Source organism: Ceratotherium simum, chromosome 13 (assembly GCF_057802395.1).
Source record: "Ceratotherium simum simum isolate JZ-2026a chromosome 13, ASM5780239v1, whole genome shotgun sequence".
Lineage (NCBI taxonomy): Eukaryota > Metazoa > Chordata > Mammalia > Perissodactyla > Rhinocerotidae > Ceratotherium > Ceratotherium simum.
Genome location: NC_141912.1, coordinates 38,108,772 through 38,126,204, shown reverse-complemented (window position 1 = coordinate 38,126,204; position 17,433 = coordinate 38,108,772). Strand labels below are relative to the sequence as shown.

The following is a 17,433-nucleotide window of genomic DNA, read 5'->3' as shown; positions in this document are numbered from 1 at the left end:
AAGAGCCAGCAGTGGAAATGCAATGACTAAGAGGGAATGGCGAGAAACAGACAAGTCTAGAATCTTTCTAGAAAGAGACCCAGGGCTGCTACTCCAGAAGCTGTCACATTACAAGGTTACATGGTAGAACATCAGTCCCACCACTCACCTGCTCAGCAACCTGCAATGGCTCCCTACTGTTGTTCTACCCACTGGGCCTAATTTCTTAGATGGCTTTTAAGACCCTCCATCATCTGGCTCCATCCCAAGAGGCAGTCAAGCCTCTTGTTCAGAGTTAGGCTTTGGTCTCAATGGCCTGGGTTCAAATTCTTACTCTGCCAGTTCCCAGCTGGGTGATCATGGGTAAGTTACTTAGGCTCTCCGGGCACTAGCTTCCTTATTTATTAAATGTGGATAATAATACCTCACACCTATAATTATTTTGAGAATTTAAAAATCATGCATGGTCCTTGTGAATATACTAAAAACCAATGAATTGTACACTTTAAAATGGTGACTCTTGTGGTATGTGAATAATATCTCAAAAAAAAATTAAGCATGGTGTTTTTGAAAAATAGAATTGTGGTTATCATCGTTATCAGAGAAGTTTCCCAAGTGGCCCTAGCCCCGGGCCAGGCACGCAGCAGGCACTCAGTAAATACTGGTGGAATGAATGGCATTGTCTAGGACAGGTATGTGAGGGCTGGCGGGTGGCGGGCATAGAGATTCCTAGTCCAGTTTTGCATCCTTCAGGAAAGGAGGCCGGAAATTGTTCTCTGTGGAGAGAAGGCCTCAGGCCCAAACCGGCGAGTGGGGCCTTCCGACCCAGCCGCGCCCCACTGCTCTGGGAATCCCAGCGCCTCTGCCTCTTGCTGTCCATCCCAAGTGGCAGAACCGGGTCCAGCTGATTCGAGCCGTGAGTAGTGGAAAACACTTAATCCAGGCCGAGGAATACGTTCTTATATTTATCTTTGACTCTAGCTGTATCTGATGTTCCGGGAACTAACTTCAAACAGAATCTCGAGGCGCAGGTCAAGGCCTGGCTGCCAAAGTCAAGGCCCAGAGGGCGAGGCTTTCCGGGTCCAGCCTCAGGCTCTTGGCCTCCCCCGGCCCCTTCCCCGGCACAGAGGCGGGTCCTGGTGGGCGCGGAAGAGGAGGCTCCATCACGGCCAACCTTAGACTGAGGCTGAGGAGGGGCTGCGGGGCATTTTCTGGAGACGTGTCTACGCGCGCAGGCCTGGGAGACGCCACAGCGCTGCGACCCAGGCCCGGAAGGGCCAGGCTGGGGCAGGGTGGGGCCTGGCGGGGAGGGCGGCCGCCTGAGAGGTGCCTCAACTCGCCGCTCGCTCCCAGGGCAGGGATCAGAGCCCCGCACACAGCAGGCGCCTACTCAGTGCCGGTGGCATAGAAGCCCGAGGAGCTCGGGCCGCCCTCTCAGTGTGGTGGAGGAGGCTTCTAGACTCGGGTCTGGCTCAGCCGTGTGGTCACGACGGGCTAGGGATGGGGAGGGCGCTGGCGCGTGGCTTAGGTGGCTGACTCGCCGTGGCCAGGCCCGGCGGGAGCCAGAGGAGGGTGGGAGAGGGCCCGTGCACCGACCCTGCCTAGGCCTAACGGCCCTCACTGGGAAACGGAGGCGGCCCCTCCGGGCACTGGGGTCGCCCCCACACGGCTCCCCAGGAGATGTGGAGTCTGTTTCTGGACTGAGACCCCTTGCAAGCCTCTAGGGGGGCGGTGGTGTCTTTTGGGCACTTGTCCCTCCCCACCCCCGCCCCGCATAGACCCTTCTCAAACGGATGCCCCTTGGTTCGCAGAATCCTCTCCCTCCTCCAGTATGGAGACCCTTGAGGAGGGTGGGGAGTCGGGGGCGGGCACAAATGGAGACGCCACGGCCGGGACCATCTCTGGCTGTCACTCCCAGAGGTTCCCAGCAGCTGGAGCCGCGTCCCCACGCCCGCCACGCGCGCGCGCACACACACACACACACACAGACACACACGCTCTCACAGACACACTCACACCCGCGCGCAGACCCCGCCCGCGGCCCCGCCCCGGCCCCTGCGGGCGCCCCCTCCGGCGCTCGCGGGCGGGTCAAGAAGCCCGCCCCGGGTGGCGGGAGGCGAACGCTTCGGGCAGATTTGATTTTCCCGCAGCCCCGGCGCCCCGGAGCCGGAGCCCGAGCCGAGAAGGTGGCGCTCGCAGCCGCGTCCCCAGCCCCGCCGCCGCCCGCGCCGAGACCCAGCGAGAGGCGGCGCAGCCCGGGCGCTCCGGCCACCCCCGCCCTCCCGCGCCCATCCGGCTCCCCACGCCCCTCTCCCTCCCCTGCACCCCTTCTGCCCCCGCCCGTAGCTGCACGCCCCTCTCCCCGCGTCCCTCTCCACGACTCCGCGCGTCCCTCCTTGTGCCCTCTCCTCGCGCCCCGCCGCCTCTCCTCGCTGCGCCCCAGCTCCCTGGGCACCTCGCCCCTCTCCGCTGGGCCCCCAGCCTCCTCGTCGCGTCACCCACACCCCCTGCTCTATCCGCGGCCCCCGCACCCTCCACCCCCCTTCCCTCTCTCACTTCCCACGCCCCCTCTTCGCGCTCCTCTCTCCTCCCTTTGCCGCCCAGCCCCGGCTCCGGAGTTGGGGGAGAGCCCAGGGTTTCCGTTGCTCCGGAGGAGGCGTGAATCGCGCAGGGATTGACTAATTTGGGGTGGGGGGCGCGGCGGGCGATGGAACAGCCCGAGGACATGGCGTCGCTGAGCGAGTTCGACTCCTTGGCGGGCAGCATCCCCGCCACCAAGGTGGAGATCACCGTGTCCTGCAGGTGAGCCGCCCGCTGGCCGGGTCCCCCCGCCCCGCCCCGCCCCGGGAGCCGGGGCACCGCGGCCCCTGCCGCTTCGACCCTGCACATCCGCGCGCCCCATTCCGGAGGGTCCTCGCTTCCAGGACGACCCCCGGGCCTGTCCGGCAAGAGCCCCTGCTTAGCCGCTGGTGGCGACGGCGGAATGGGAAGCCAGGCTTGGGGTCGTATCCCAGAAAGTTTGCACTCTGGGCTGTTGCTGCGAGGAGCTATGAAGACACAGGAACAGGGGTCCAGGCGCCCGAGTGGGGAGAGTAGGGTAGTGAAAGGCTGTACCAGGGTCCTCGCACAGGCTATTTCTCATGAGCCCCTCCCCAAATCGAGAAAGGAGTGATTTGCCCCATCCCTCCCACGCGTGCCGAAGCCTCTGCCTCCTGCGCCCTCCTTTCCTCTCTCCTCCCCCTCCTTTGCCCCGACACCCTCATCCTCCCCTCCCCCACGCAGCCACCGTCCTCGACCCCACGATTCTAAAGCCGTCTTTCACCTCCAGCAACAAAACTGACTCTTGAAAAAGGATCAGATTGACCCATTCCTAGCGAGGTGCAGATAACTGATAACAACTTGAAGTGGCACATTAAAACAGTAACTTGGGTACAAAATCTTAAGCTGAAGGGCTAGAACACTGAGTGTGGACTTTGAGAGTCCAGCATGGGAGAGGGAGAGTGTTTTTACCGGCTACCACCCCCAAATCCTCAGTCAGGTCACACAGGCTTTGGGGGTAACTTCTCCATCTAAGAGCTGGGTCTCCCCCAGGTTCTCCTATCTGAGGGGAAGGCTGCCTCAGGCAGTAAGGAGGTCCAGGTGGAGAAGGGGGTTTTTCCCTAGTGCAGTCACCCTGTGGCTGGCCCAGGGTCACTGCCTTGCTGGGACTGTGAGGGGCACTGTGACCCAGGCATAGCCCACCTTGAGGTTCCTCTGAGATGTCATTCTCCCTGCCCCAAATGACCAACAGCATTTCCAGAGTCCTGGCTGTGCCCTTGTTCCTAATTGCCCACCCATCCTCTTCCAGGCCCCTCTTTGGTCAGACCCTTCGCCCACCCCCATGGCCTCCAACCCTGTATTCCAAAGGTGTGGCATTTGGGAGGTGTAGAGAGAGCCAGAGGAGCTGGGCTGGGCCTTGAGAGAGGGAGGAGTTCGAGGGGATTTGACAGTGAGTGGGAGTGAGGGCTGATGAGGTGGAATGTAGCTGCCCCAGTGCTCCAGGCCCTTCCAGGGGCTTCTGTGACAACTCCCACATCTCCCCCGTGGTCCCACACACAGTGCTGTCAGAATTATCTCCCAGCGCCATTTGCATCTTGGCGGTACTCTGCTGGGAGGTTCCTGATGGCCCATTAGCTCCAGGCTCACCTCCTCAGCCATCAACAGCTGCCACAGCCGGCCCTCCCTTCTCCTGCGGGGCCCACGTCCCAGCGCCTGCCTGCCGCTCCCTCCCAGCCTTCAATCACGCCTGTGTCAGAACTGTCTGTGGATCCTTCCCACCTCCAAGCCTCTGAACGGCCCATTCCCCAACCAGATTTCCCCCCTCCTTCATCTCTGCCAGTTCATGTCCCTCCATCCTGAAAAGTCTGGCCTCGTGCTCCCCACTTCCAGGCCTCCTTCTCACCCATGAGACACCCAGCCTGAATCACTGTCTTCTCTGTCCCCTGGGTCCTGAGTACTCAGCTTGGGCCACAGGGTCACTCACACACTGAGCACTCAACCTCAGAAGACATCTCAGGTGTGTAGACTTCATCGCTCTTCCCCCAAAGCAACTCCATAAGCATTGGAGGGCAGGGATCCCCACCCTGACTCAGACCCACGAACCCTCTCCTCCAGTGGAGAGGCGAGGAGGGAGGGAGGGCACATGCATTGTGGCCTTGGAGTCAGACGCCTTGAAATGGAATCTGCTGCACCACTTGGGACAAATTTTAGCCTCGGTTTCTCTCATTTGTCAAGTGAGAATGATGAACCTGTATTCATTGAGAAACCTTACTCGCCGAGGTAGCGCACGTGCTTGGAAGAGTGGCGTGCAGCAGGTACTCGACAAATAGCGTAGGAGGAATTAACTTAGAGAGTAGAGGGTTGTGAAGCACCCAGCATAGCACTTTGCACTTGCTTGGCACACAGTAGGTGCTCAATAAATAGCTACGATGATTCCTGTAAGGCAGTGGCGCTTGTCCCCTTCTGTCTGCTCTCTAGAAGTGGAGGTGTCCAAAGGACTCAAACCTTTTGCTGAAGATGTACTTAGGCAATCTGAGTTCTTGTGGGATGTGGTTCTGGGATCGACCCTGGTGTGCATTCCCTCTCAGGGGACGTGATCCATCAGCCCGAGGAGGGCCTGACCTCTGCTCCTGCTCTCCTGAAAGCCAGAGGGTGGGGAAGTGGGTAGAAAGGAAAGAGGGAGGAGGAGTCACCTGGAATGGAGGGGAGGCGAGAAAACAATCTGGATGGGCTTGAAATTGTAAATCCGTCTCTGTGCCTCAACCAGGTCCAACACTCTAGTTTCTAGAATAGAGAGAAAGAGAGGAGGAGGAGAGGAGGGGGAGGAGGATGGGGACAAGGGAGAGCTGCACAGAATAGCTTTCTCCAGCATATTCTACACTCCATGGTCACCAGTTAATGAGAGTCAGGTCCTGCTCCCCTGCATCCCGTGGTCAGCACTGACTGGGCCCCAGGAGAGGAGGCTATGGGTGCCCCTGCCCTGAGCATCTAGGTGACTCCTGCTGGTGGGTAGGGAACAGTAGGGCAGGCAGAGGGGATTGGTGGGGTGAGAACTCGAGGGGGCTTCAGAATGGGTGGCTCGGGTTGAGGGGGCCAATGTTTCAGTGAACTGGAAACCAGCATTCCTGAGGGCCAGTTCCCTTTCCTCCCTGCTCCTAAGGAAGGTCCTTGCCGTCTGCTGCAGCCCTAGGAGCTCTCTGCTCTTGCCAGGGGAGGACCTGACCCCCCACCATGTCTATACTAGTACACTCCCTGCCTGGCACAGGGACATGTCAGCCCCAGCACAGGGGCACAGCGGAGGCCCAGCCAAGCCTCTGCTGAAGGCAGATGACACTGTGGGATGGACATGTTCAGGCTCCTGCTTCAGGTAGGGTATCTCTTGGGCTTGTCTATGGTCTACTCCCAAACAATTGTTTATACCAACTTTGGCAAACTCGGGGCTGAAGATTACAGAGTCTCTGTAATCTTATAATTTCAATCTACAGCCTCTGCGCCTGTTGTTTGGCTCAGTGGTTAAGAACATGAGCTGTGGGATCTGTCTACCTGGGCTCAAATCTGAGCTCTGTCTTTGTGACCTTGGGTAAACTACTTAACCCATACCTCAGTTTCCTCATCTGTAAAGGAAGCATAAGAATCCTTATCACAGTTAGAAGCATGAAGTGGGTTAATCCATGAGTAGTAATTTATGTTACCTATTATTTGACACCTGAAAGTAATTAAAAATTTGTCTCTGTAGCTGGGTTCAGGGTTTGTGTGGGTCCTGGAGATCTGATCCATCTAGAGATTTTTATTTTTCCCTTAGCTTTATTGAGATATATTTGACATATTGTGTACATTTAGGGATTCTGAGGGGTTGTTTTGGGAGTGAGTAGGGTAGATGGTTTATGGAACCAGAGACCAGCAGACATTGTAGAAAGTGTGAGCCACGAGCTTCTCCTTCCTCTGATAGTCTGTTCCAGACCTTTATTAGCCTCCCGCAGACCCAATCAAAACTCATCTGTCCCTGTCCCATTCCTCAGGCTCCACTATTTTCCAGGTCTCTGTGTGTCGTCTGATGCAGGAATCTGGACCAGCGTCTTGGTTAGAAAGAGTGATTTGCATTTTTTATGTAACAGGAAACCTTTGCACTTCCTCAGGGTCCTGCTGGAAGAAGCGATGCATGATTCCACGTGGTGGGGCTCCAGAGACCCATGAGGAAGGCAAGAAGTGTGGAGGCCAGAGGCAGGCGGTTGCTCAGCCCTGTTGGAATTGCTCGAGCAGCTGCCCTCTCTTGCCAGCTGGTGTGGGGCTGGTGGGCAGCTGTTGCCTCTGCCCCCGAGATGTTGTTTCTGCTGTCTGTTCAGGTTGGCCTTTCGCTGCCCTGGGGCCGGAGAGGCAGCCTAGCTCAGAAAGGGGTGTGAATGGACTCTGACAGGCAGGGGGAGGGCGGCTCTGGGGAAGAGGGCCTGGGGCAGCGTGGCTGCTGTCAGAGCCAGTGCTGGGAAAAAGAGTCCATTCAGCCATTGAATATGCCAAGGCACTCTTTAGCGGAGCCAGGGGAATAATAACAGTGGGATTTATTGAGTGCTTACTACGTGCTAGGCACTTTACATCTGTATTCGGCCGAACCATATGCCATTGCCTCTCCTCAACTGATTTTGACCTACTCAAATAGCAATTTGGTTCAAACTAGGATTATTATATTAGTTTTCAATTGCTGCGTAACACATTACCACAAACCTAGCGGCTTAAAACAACGGCCATGTATTATGTCACAGTTTCTGGAGGTCAGGAGCCCAGGCGCAGCGGACCTGGCTTCTCGGCTCAGGCTTTCTCCAGGCTGGAATTGAGGTGTCTGCAGGGGCTCTGATCTCATCTGAGGCTTGGAGTCCAAGCCAGCTCCTTTAGGTTTCTGGCAGAATTTGGTTCCTTGCAGCTGTAAGATTAAAGTTCTGTTTTCTTGCCAGTTGTCAGATTGAGGTGGCCCTTAGCTCCTCGAGGCCACCCTCAGGTCCTAGCCACGTGGGCCTCTCACAGCATGGCAGCCGACTTCCTCAAAGCCGGCAGGAGACTCTCTCCCTAGTCTGCTACCGCACAGTCTTATATAAAGTAACAGGAGTGAGGATGCCATCGTATTTCCCAGGTCCCACCCACACTCAGAGGGAGGGGAGTGTGCAGGCTTTTACACCAGTGGGTAGGGATGTTGGGGACCGTCTTAGATTTCTGCCTACCACAATTACTGTATCTTTTTCACCTTACAACAATCCTATGAGTTAGATAGTGTATTTTCCTTTTTTGCTGATTAGGAAATCAGGGCTTGGAGAGATTAAGGGACCTGCCCAAGGTTACACAGTTAGTCTGTTTTGGAGAGGGGGATCCAAATCCAATTTCCTCAGACTTCAAAGCCTTGAGGGCTTCTTGAGGTTGAGGATTGGGGTCCCCATGAGGATCACGGCAGGGGCCTGACTACTAGCCGTGGTAGATGTGACCAAGAAGTAGGCGCTCTCTTTCCAGGGATGGGAGAGGCCATCCTTGCTCAGGGATGCCTCTGGCTCTGGGAGACAAACCCAGAGGAGTCCCCAGGGAACAGAGACCAGAGAGAGTCATGGGATGGCAGCCAACCTTTCATGGCATCCAGACCATATGGTGGTAGCTTACCATCCCTCCTTTCCCAGCCCATAGTTCCCCCTGTCAGACCCAAGGCCATGGCTGGAGATGAGCTACCACTGGGAAGAAAGGGTGAGGAGGAGATGAGGGGAATAAGGCTGGGAAACTTTGGGGCACAGAGGAATCAGGTTCAATTAGGAATGCTTTGGCTGAAGGTAACAGAAAATCTGATAGTGTATCAAACTCAAAATACATTTATTTTTCACAGATCACAATGAATCTGGAGGTAAGTTATCTCCATGCTGGTTTGTCAGCTCACTTTGCCATCAAGGTCCGAGCTATCTTTCTACTCTGCCATCATCCAAGTGCTGGGCCTCATTGTTACAAAATGGCTGCCTTTATTCCAGTTATCACAACCACATCCAAAGACAAGAAGCAAGATAGAGGGCCAAAGGCCTTTCTTTGAAAAGTTCTTTTTATCTGGAAAGCATAATCCCTTCCAAAATCTCTCAGCAGGCTTCCCCTTCTATTTCAATGGCCAAAGCCAGGACTCATGTCTACCCCTAGACTAGTATATTAGTCAGCTTGGGCTGCCAAAACAAAATACCATAGACTGGGTGGCTTAAACAAGACAAATTTATTTCTCACAGTTGTTGATGATGAAAGTCTGAGATCAGGGGGCCAGCATGGTCAAGTTCTGGTGAGGACTGTCTTCCTGGCTTCAGATGGCCACATTCTTGCTGTGTTCTCACATGGCAGAGAAAGAAAGAGAGATCAAGCTCTCTGGTGTCTCTTCTTAGAAGGGCTCTAATCCCATCATGAGGGCCCTACCCTCATGACCTGAAATAACCCTAATTACCTCCCAAAGGCCTCATCTCCAGATACCATCACATTGGGGGTAGTGTTTCAATGTATAACTTTGGGGGGGTACACAATTCAGCCAGTAGCAACAAGGGACAGGAGCCTACCTTCTCTGACTTCAGGGCGTCTCCATCAGGTACCTGGACCAATGTGGATTCTGTTAGCAGGAAGAGAGTGAGGAATGCTTTCTGGATGGACAGCTATGGTCTCTGCCACAAGGAGGCTTTGCAAGTGACCCATGGGCTGCCTGAGCTCCCTGGGGCTACAAGCAGCCTAGAGTTTGGCGTCTCTGAGGACTGGCTCTTCAGATTTTCCTGCAGTCAGTGGACAGCCAGTGTTAGGTGACTGGGGACTGATTTTCCGAGCACAGCTTGGCTGGACCCCTGACTACTTCTCTTCCTGCCAGTTTCCTGGGCAAGAAAAAAGACTTAGTGTGATTTCAAACATTACCAAGAGCCTCTGATCCCTAATATCACTCGCCTCTGCTGTCCTAGCATAGTGCCTGAAAGTCCCAAGAGGAGAGCTTTATGCCTTCGGGTCTTGAAGAATCTTGGGCAGGACACTGAAAGTCAATGCAATTCCTAGCTTACCTTCTCTGAAACCTTGGCTGGGTCATTTAAGTTCTCCAACCTCAGTCTCTCCATCTGTAAAGTGGGGGGAGATACTGGTCCTGTCCACCTCCTATAGGATTGTTGTGAAGTCAGAAGAGATTATGTTTGTGAAGTTCTATATAAATTTGAATGTGCTAAATAAACTTAATAATGATAATAGGTACCAATAACTGAACACTACTGACACATTCATTTATTTGATAACTGATATTGATTGTCATTTGCTATTGAGAGTCTTCTCTGTGCCAAACACATTGCGAAGTGCTGAGGATATAGTGGTGAACAAGATAGACAAATTCCCTCCTCTCATAGAACTCACATTGGCAGGGGTGGGGGTGGGGTGTATAAACAAATATACACATTTTTTATTAACCCAATAATGTCTGGGTAGAGATAAGTGTTCTGCAAGTAAGTTTGTGGTTGTTGACGATGCTTTAGACAGGAGGGGCAGACGACATTGAGCTGAGATCCAAAGGATGAGAAAGCCAGCTGAGGGAGGGTCTGGAGGGAGGGTGATTCAGATAGGGAGAACAGCAAGTGCAAAGGCCCTGTGGCAGAAAAGCCCTTTGTATGCTTGCAAAACTGCAAGGAGCCTAGTGTAGCTGGAGCAGTGTTCGAGATGGGGGAGTGGAGGAGGATGAGGTCAGAGAGGCAATGAGGGCTGCAGATCATAGCCTTGTGACCCATGCTAAGGAGTTTGATTTATTATTCTAACAGCAGTTGGGGAGGGGGTGTGTTAAACAGGAGTGATCTGTTTGGCTTTCTAAAAGAATTTCTCTGGTTACTGTGAAGAGAGTGGACAGGTGGGGGATGGGGAGAGCCAGGAGTTGAGCACATTGCTAGGGAGGAGGCCACTTCAGTATCCAAGTGAGAGACAATGGTGATAGTGGCGTGGGGAAGAGTGGACAGATTTGAGATGTGTTTTTAGAATGGAAACCTTGAAGACTTGATGAATGGGCCAGGAAGGGGCACAAGGGACAGAAGAATGGAGCATGCTTCCTCCATTTCTATTTTAGGCTATTGCCTTCACAACTGCACAAGGCGGGTATGTGACCCCATGCACAGATGAGGAAACTGAGGTTAAATAGCTTGTCCAGGGTCACCGAATTACCATGTGGCCCCGTGGAGATTCTAGCTTGGAAGACTCTGAGGCCAGAGCTCACGCTCTCTTCCCTTGTCCTCGCAGCATGGGAGGGACGATTATTACAATAATTAGTGATAATAAAAATGCAAATAGCTCCAAGAAGGAGCGCTCTTTAAGCCCTATGAAATTGTTTTTTAGACCTTGGCGAGGTGGCTTGGCAGGGAGACAGTGCCTGCGGGTGAGCAACGGGATCTGAAAGGGGAGATGGGCGAGTGCCAGGGCTGGGTGCCACCGTCCCTCTCCTCCGCGGCTCCGTCCTCGCCTTCCCTGGGATTTCTTCTGCCTGTTAGGACTGGGCGCAGGGCAGGAGGACGTGGAAAGCCCTCTGTTCTTCTCTTCTGTTATGCCTTTGAGAGCAGCCCTCATGAGGCCGGGGGCAGGAAATGGAGGAAGGAGAATGTGAGGGGGCACTGCTGGCCAGGATGGGGCTTTGGGAGCCCCTGGGTTTGGGTAACAGAGACGCTCCCCGTGGCACCTCCAGATGGCTTGGGCTTCAGGGTGCAGCCTCAGGGCGCTCCCTGGCGAGCTGGGTGACACTGCGCACACAGCTCAGCCCAGCTGCCTGGCCTGTAGCGTGGGCGATGTGTGCCTCCCAGCATTGGTATGTATGGTGAATAGGGCGACACAGGTTAAGCACCCAACAAAGGATTGGGTGCAGATTCTATGCGTGATTAATGTCATCCCTCTCCCACCCTCTTTGCCTGCCTGAGGGGTTGGCCAGATGTTTGGTGTTGAATTGCTCCGTAGAGAAATGGGGTGTTGCTGGCGGGCCCCTCTGTGGGCCTCTTCAGGATTCCTGTTCCTCCCTGACGGTGGCTCACCTGTCCCCTGTTTGCGCGTGGGCGCTCCAGGTCCTGCTGCAGCCCAGCACTGGGGGCAGGGAGGGGAGAACATGGAGTATCCCTAGAAACCACTTCATTCTCCACAGGCCTTTACTGAGCACTTACTGTATGCAGGCACTGAATTGCAACTTACCATGTGCCAGACATGTTCTAACTGCTCTGCATATATGAACTCTGTTACTTCTCTGAAAACCCCTAGGAGAGGGCCGGCCCTGTGCTTAGCAGTTAAGTGCGCGCGCTCCGCTACTGGCGGCCCGGGTTCGGATCCTGGGCGCGCACCAACACACCGCTTCTCCGGCCATGCTGAGGCCGCGTCCCACGTATGGCAACTAGAAGGATGTGCAACTATGACATACAACTATCTACTGGGGCTTTGGGGAAAAAAAGGAGGATTGGCAATAGATGTTAGCTCAGAGCCAGTCTTCCTCAGCAAAAAGAGGAGGATTAGCATGGATGTTACCTCAGGGCTGATCTTCCTCACACACACACACACACACAAACCCTAGGAGAGAGGGACTGTTGTTACCCCCATTTTACAGATGGGGATACTGAGGCACAGAGAGGCTAAGAGAGGTCATACAGCTAGTAAGCGGCAGGGCTGGGTTTTGGGCCCAGCGAGGAAACCCCAAGTCTGTGCTCTCCACACTTCTCACCTTTTTCTAGAGGGGGGAAGGATGCTGAGGGAGTGTTGTTAGGAAGAAGATAAAATATCTTTTCTTAACCTTTGTAGCCTCATGAGCGTCTTTGGGAATCTGATGAAAGCTCTCCAGAAGGAATGCATCCATATGTACCAATATGCCACAATTTGCTTACAGTTTCAGGGGGTCCATGGACCCCTGTTAAGGACCCCTGGTTCAGGAAAAGCTGAAGGCCAGCATTCTTAATGTGTTTCCTTCTATGCTGTAGGCAGTCATTGCTTAGTGCATCCAGGCAGCGTTCATGGGCTTTGTTTAGAGACAGCCAGGGATGTGTGATGGTCACTGCACCAGCAACTCAGCTCAGGAGCAAACGTGTCTCCCCCCTCAGACTGGGGCTCCCTGAGGGCAGGGCTGTGTCTCCCCTCAGACTGGGGCTCCCTGAGGGCAGGGCTGTGTCTCCCCTCAGACTGGGGCTCCCTGAGGCTGGGCTGTGTCTCCCCTCAGACTGGGGCTCCCTGAGGGCAGGGCTGTGTCTCCCCTCAGACTGGGGCTCCCTGAGGCTGGGCTGTGTCTCCCCTCAGACTGGGGCTCCCTGAGGGCAGGGCTGTGTCTCCCCTCAGACTGGGGCTCCCTGAGGGCAGGGCTGTGTCTCCCCCTCAGACTGGGGCTCCCTGAGGGCAGGGCTGTGTCTCCCCTCAGACTGGGGCTCCCTGAGGGCGGGGCTGTGTCTCTTCCTCTCTCTGACTAGAGAGCCCCTGCTTCTTCTCCCGACTCTCTTAAGCCTCCCAGCTGGGCGAGTGTCATCTTCAGGTCCCCTCCTTTAGCACCAGCAAGGAGCTCTCATTTCGGCTTTCTAGTGCTTTCTTCCTTTGCTGGGGCCTTGGAGACTTCTGAGCTCACCGTGCAGTGCATGGTCATTCTCTCGCTGCCACTGGATTGGAAGTGGTTCCTTGAGGGAGAGCGGGGGGGGGGGGGAAGGGGCCCTCGGCTCTGCTTCCCCAGCCTTGATTTAAGGAAAAAAACAAGCCAAGCTCCAGGCTGCCACATGGACAGCTGAAGGGTTTTGTGCTCTCTTGGAGAAAAAAATATATTTTGCCTGTTGGAAAAGGTTTCTCTTTGAGCTCTCCAAAGATGGAAAGTGGAGAAAAAGCACTTATGGTCTGGTCTCTCTGTGCCCTTGTGGTTCGGGCCCTGCTTTGGGGTGGAAGACCTGATTCCCTCCCCCTTGGCCTCTTACTGGCTGTGTGCCTGTGGGCAAGTCACTCACCGTCTCTGAGCCTGGAGTCCTCAGTGGATCAGGGTGAGGATCATGTAAGAGCCTTCAAGTGCTGCGCACGTGTATGTGGTATTTGGACAGCACAGAGTGTAGAAACACAATGTGTGTGTGGGGGGTGGAGTTTGTTTAAACATGGCTTCCGGGGCCCTGTCCAGACCTACAAAACTGGACTCCGGGAATGGGGCCCAAGAATCTGCCTTTTTACAAGTGGGGGCAGGGGCGAGTCCCAGGAACTGAGAGGCCTATTGCTCATGGGTGAAGGCACCATCTCAAGACCAAGAGGGCAGGCTCAGCGGCCCTGAGGTTTCTGTCAGGAGAGGCAGGTGGGGTGAGGCATGGTTGGGGACGAGTGTGGATGGGGTAGGGAGCAGAGAGGGGCGTAGGGTACAGGGACCCAGGCAAAGGGGCAGGGGGTCCTCAAGGCTGAGAGGAGAGAGGAAGGGAGGCAGGCCAAGGAGGACCCTGAGGCTGGGGTGAGGTGGGGCTGCTGTCAGCCAGTGGGGGGACTCAACACGCACTTCACAATGGGGCACTGGGAATGTATGTGTTGGGGATGGGCTTCCTCAGACCAGTGAGGGTGGAGGTGGCTTGTGTCACCCATCCCATCCGATCTCCCCTTTGTCACCAAGTGAGCCTGAGCATCCACTAGGAGACTCACTGCTCTGCTCAGCACCAGGCTGATGATGACTGACCCATGTGACGAGCCCTACTATGTCCAAGTGCTCCACAGCAGTCCTAAGGGAGGAACTGTTTTTAGCCTCACTTTACAGATGGGGAAACTGAGGCACAGGAAGGCAAGTAACTTGTCCAGACCTGGGATGTGAACCCATGCACTTAACCATTAGGCTCTATAGCTACGAGGAAGTATAGGGGCTGGCCCTGAGCGTGACCAGGCACCATGCTGGAGGGGAGACCAGAGCCTCACTCACCTGTCTGGCCATTCCTTTTGGTCTTCCTTCCTCCATCCAATTTGCCAGGCGCCTGCTCTGAGTCAGGTGCTGGGCTGGCTGGCGTCAGAGGTGGGGTCCCTGCCCTCGAGGAGTGCACAGCCGGTGTGAAAGACAGATGCACCCCTGCTTTTGCAGCCCAGGGTGTGCTAAGTACAGTTATGGGGTCCTACAAGTCAGAGGGTTGCACAGAACAGGCCAGAGAGAGCTCAGGGGAGGGGAGAGGAGGTGGTGGTGCGTCAGTGTCTGTCCAGGGAAGGCAAAATGAAAGAGGAAGGATAGGAATGGGTCTGGAAGGTCGTCTCAGCAGAGTGGAGGGAAGAGGGTTTGTATTACCCTCGGGTGCTGTGGCCAGGATGACCCATGCCCCAGGGCTCAGTGAGAGTCCTGAGGTCACTGGGCAGGGAGCCACTGAAGCAAGATGGCTGGATTCTATTTCTTAGTCCAGCTGTGTGCCTCTCACCCAGCTGGGAGGGCAAGTGGGGCCAAGAAAAGCCTCTTCTGCTTCTCTTTGAAGATAAGAACCCATCTCTTCCTCTCTCTCTCTCTCACACACACACACACACACACACACGCACACACACACACACACACACACATTTAGGCTAAAATTCACGGTCTCACTCTATTTCTCAATAGCCTAGACATGACTAAACCTGAGTTCCAGACCCAAACTTGGAGGAGACCCAGACCTTTGAGAAGTCAATTGACCTCTCTCTGAGTCTCACATTCCTGATTTATGAAGGAATTGGAAAAGGTGACCTCTGAGGTCCCTTCCAGCTTGAACATTCTAGGATTTTATGTAATTATAGAATTTCATTATAGAATTCAAAGATAACCCCCAGCACTTGCTTTAGTAGAGTAGTCCAACCCCCCCACCCCCCCAACCCTCTTCATTACTTTCCAGCTCCTTACCGTGCCTCAAGTTCTACCACTGTAGAGTCATCTTTGGTGTTAAGGCATTTTGTCCTTTCTTTAAGTCAAGACAGACGCTCCTGCCCCTAAACCTAGCACATGGAGGAGAAGGTCAGCTCAGCTATAGATCAGCCCACCTCGGTGTGGACGAGCATATATAAAAGTGATATCTTACCTCTAGCCCCTGCTGTCTACTTTTCAGAGCCGCCTTGTGTATCATTTCATCTGACGCTCACTGCAGTGGGCTGGGAGGTTTATCAGATAGTTTCCAAAGTGACCGCTGGCTGGGAGCAGGTCTGGTGGAGGTGTGGTGGGGGCCAGCAGAGGGGTTGTGTGCCTGTGGGGTCATGGAGGGCTAGCTGGGGGTGGCTGCCTTTGGGGAGAGGCCCCTGAATGAAGAGACTGGAATGGAGGATGGGGATCTGGGGATCCCTCTCTCGGGGACATCTCTGGGAATCTGCTCAGGGCCCAGAGCTGGGGTGATTCATGAGCACCATCTGGGGCCTCCCCAGGCAGCAGGAGATGCCATGTGCTGGCACCAGGTTGCTGCTGCATCCATCTGTCTGTCTGTCAGTTGGTCTTTGGCTCTCACCTCCGGATGGAGGCATGGGCAGTGGGATTGACTGTGGGGTCAAGTTGCCCAGACAGGCTGTCACTCCTGATGGCTTTGGTGATGGTGACCCAAGGTAAAGCCTCCTTCTAGATCTTTCTGACTCTGCCACTGCTTGCTGTGGGGTGTGGCCACTCCTTGCCCCTCCCTGGGCCTCAGTCTCCCCCTCCTCAAGAAGAAGGTAGAACAGATGATCCTAAGGGTTCCATCCAGCTCTGACATTGGGGGTTGGCTGTCAGGAAGCCACACAGACCAGAGTCCATTGTTTCTCCTCTTTGGGAAAGGGGTTCAGGGAGCAGAGGGGTCTGTGGGGGAGTGTGGGAGTGGAGGGAGGAGGTGAGAAGACCCCTGGGGACATCTGGGAGGGAGGTGGGACAAGGCTGAGATGACTGGCAAGGGCAGAGCTTAACTTTAGGGCAGTAGGAGGGAGTCAGTAGCTTGCACAGGCAGGAAGGCTGGTGGGAAGCTCCTTCAGAAGTGGAGCATGAGCGGGCCCTTGCCCAAGTCAACAAGGGTCTTCCATGAGCAGGTCTCCTGGTGGGCCACTGGGGCTCGGTCCCACTGGGCCCCTCTGGGAGACTGTGGGACATGCCTCAGAGCTGTCTCCTGGCGTGGGGCGGTGAGGAAGCGGGTATTTATCCGCCAACACCTGCCCATCATTGGTTGAGGGCTGCCCTGGGGAGCCTAAACTTCCTGGGATTTGCAGCCTGGCCTGCCAGAGAAAGCCCTTGGGAGAGAAGCAGGCCAGGAGGAAACGGTGGGCGAGCACGTACAGGAACTAGGAGGGCTGAGGAGACAGGGGAGGGCATCAACAACCTTCAAGCCTGGCACTATTTTCTCCATTGTACAGATGAGGAAACAGAGGCTCAGAGAGGTTGAGTCGCTTCTCAGCCAGAAACCAAGTTTCCAGTGTCTGTGTTGCTTCCTGCCAGCAACAGGTCACTGTAGAATGAGGGACACCAGATAGGCGGGACATCCCCTTGCCTGATCTCCCTCCGTCTCCACTTTCACATCTGGAAGATGGGATGATGCCTGCCCAATGCTGACCTTGCAGGGCAGTGTGAGGATATTTGCAGAACACTTGGGCCAGAGCCTGACCCATCACGGGGGTTCAATGCATGGGAGCTGTGACTGCGCGGAGGCAGGGCAGGAGGGGCCCAGCACTTACCTGTTCAAAGACCGCTCCGTCCCCAAATGCTGTGTCTTGCTGCAGTGCCTTCAAGTCTGATTATTAGGGCCATGTCTTAGCTCTGGCCTTGACCACAGAAAGACCCTGTTCAAATGGGTCTGCATCCCCTGGGACGTGTAATTCATTAATCCATCAGCACAGATGAGACGATGGAATAAACTGGCTGTAAGTAGAACCCTGAGAGATGGGACACTGGATGGATAAGTTTTGATTGCTTGATTTTTGTTTATTTGTTTGTGTGTGTGTGTGTGTGTGTGTGTTTTGTGAGGAAGATCAGCCCTGAGCTAACATCTGATG

At 54.9% G+C, this 17,433-nt stretch overlaps 1 protein-coding gene across 2 annotated transcripts in view; it reads left to right on the top strand.

Moving 5' to 3' along the window:
• Positions 1-2,142: 2,142 nt before the first annotated feature.
• The window catches only part of CPNE5 (copine 5), a 90,679-nt gene continuing 75,388 nt past the window's right edge, over positions 2,143-17,433 (top strand). For both annotated transcript variants that reach the window (XM_004424202.3, XM_014782759.2), the window contains exon 1: positions 2,143-2,781. In XM_004424202.3, coding sequence (XP_004424259.1) covers positions 2,687-2,781 — 95 coding nt within the window. In that variant the 5' untranslated portion in view covers positions 2,143-2,686. The remainder of the gene's footprint in view (positions 2,782-17,433) is intronic.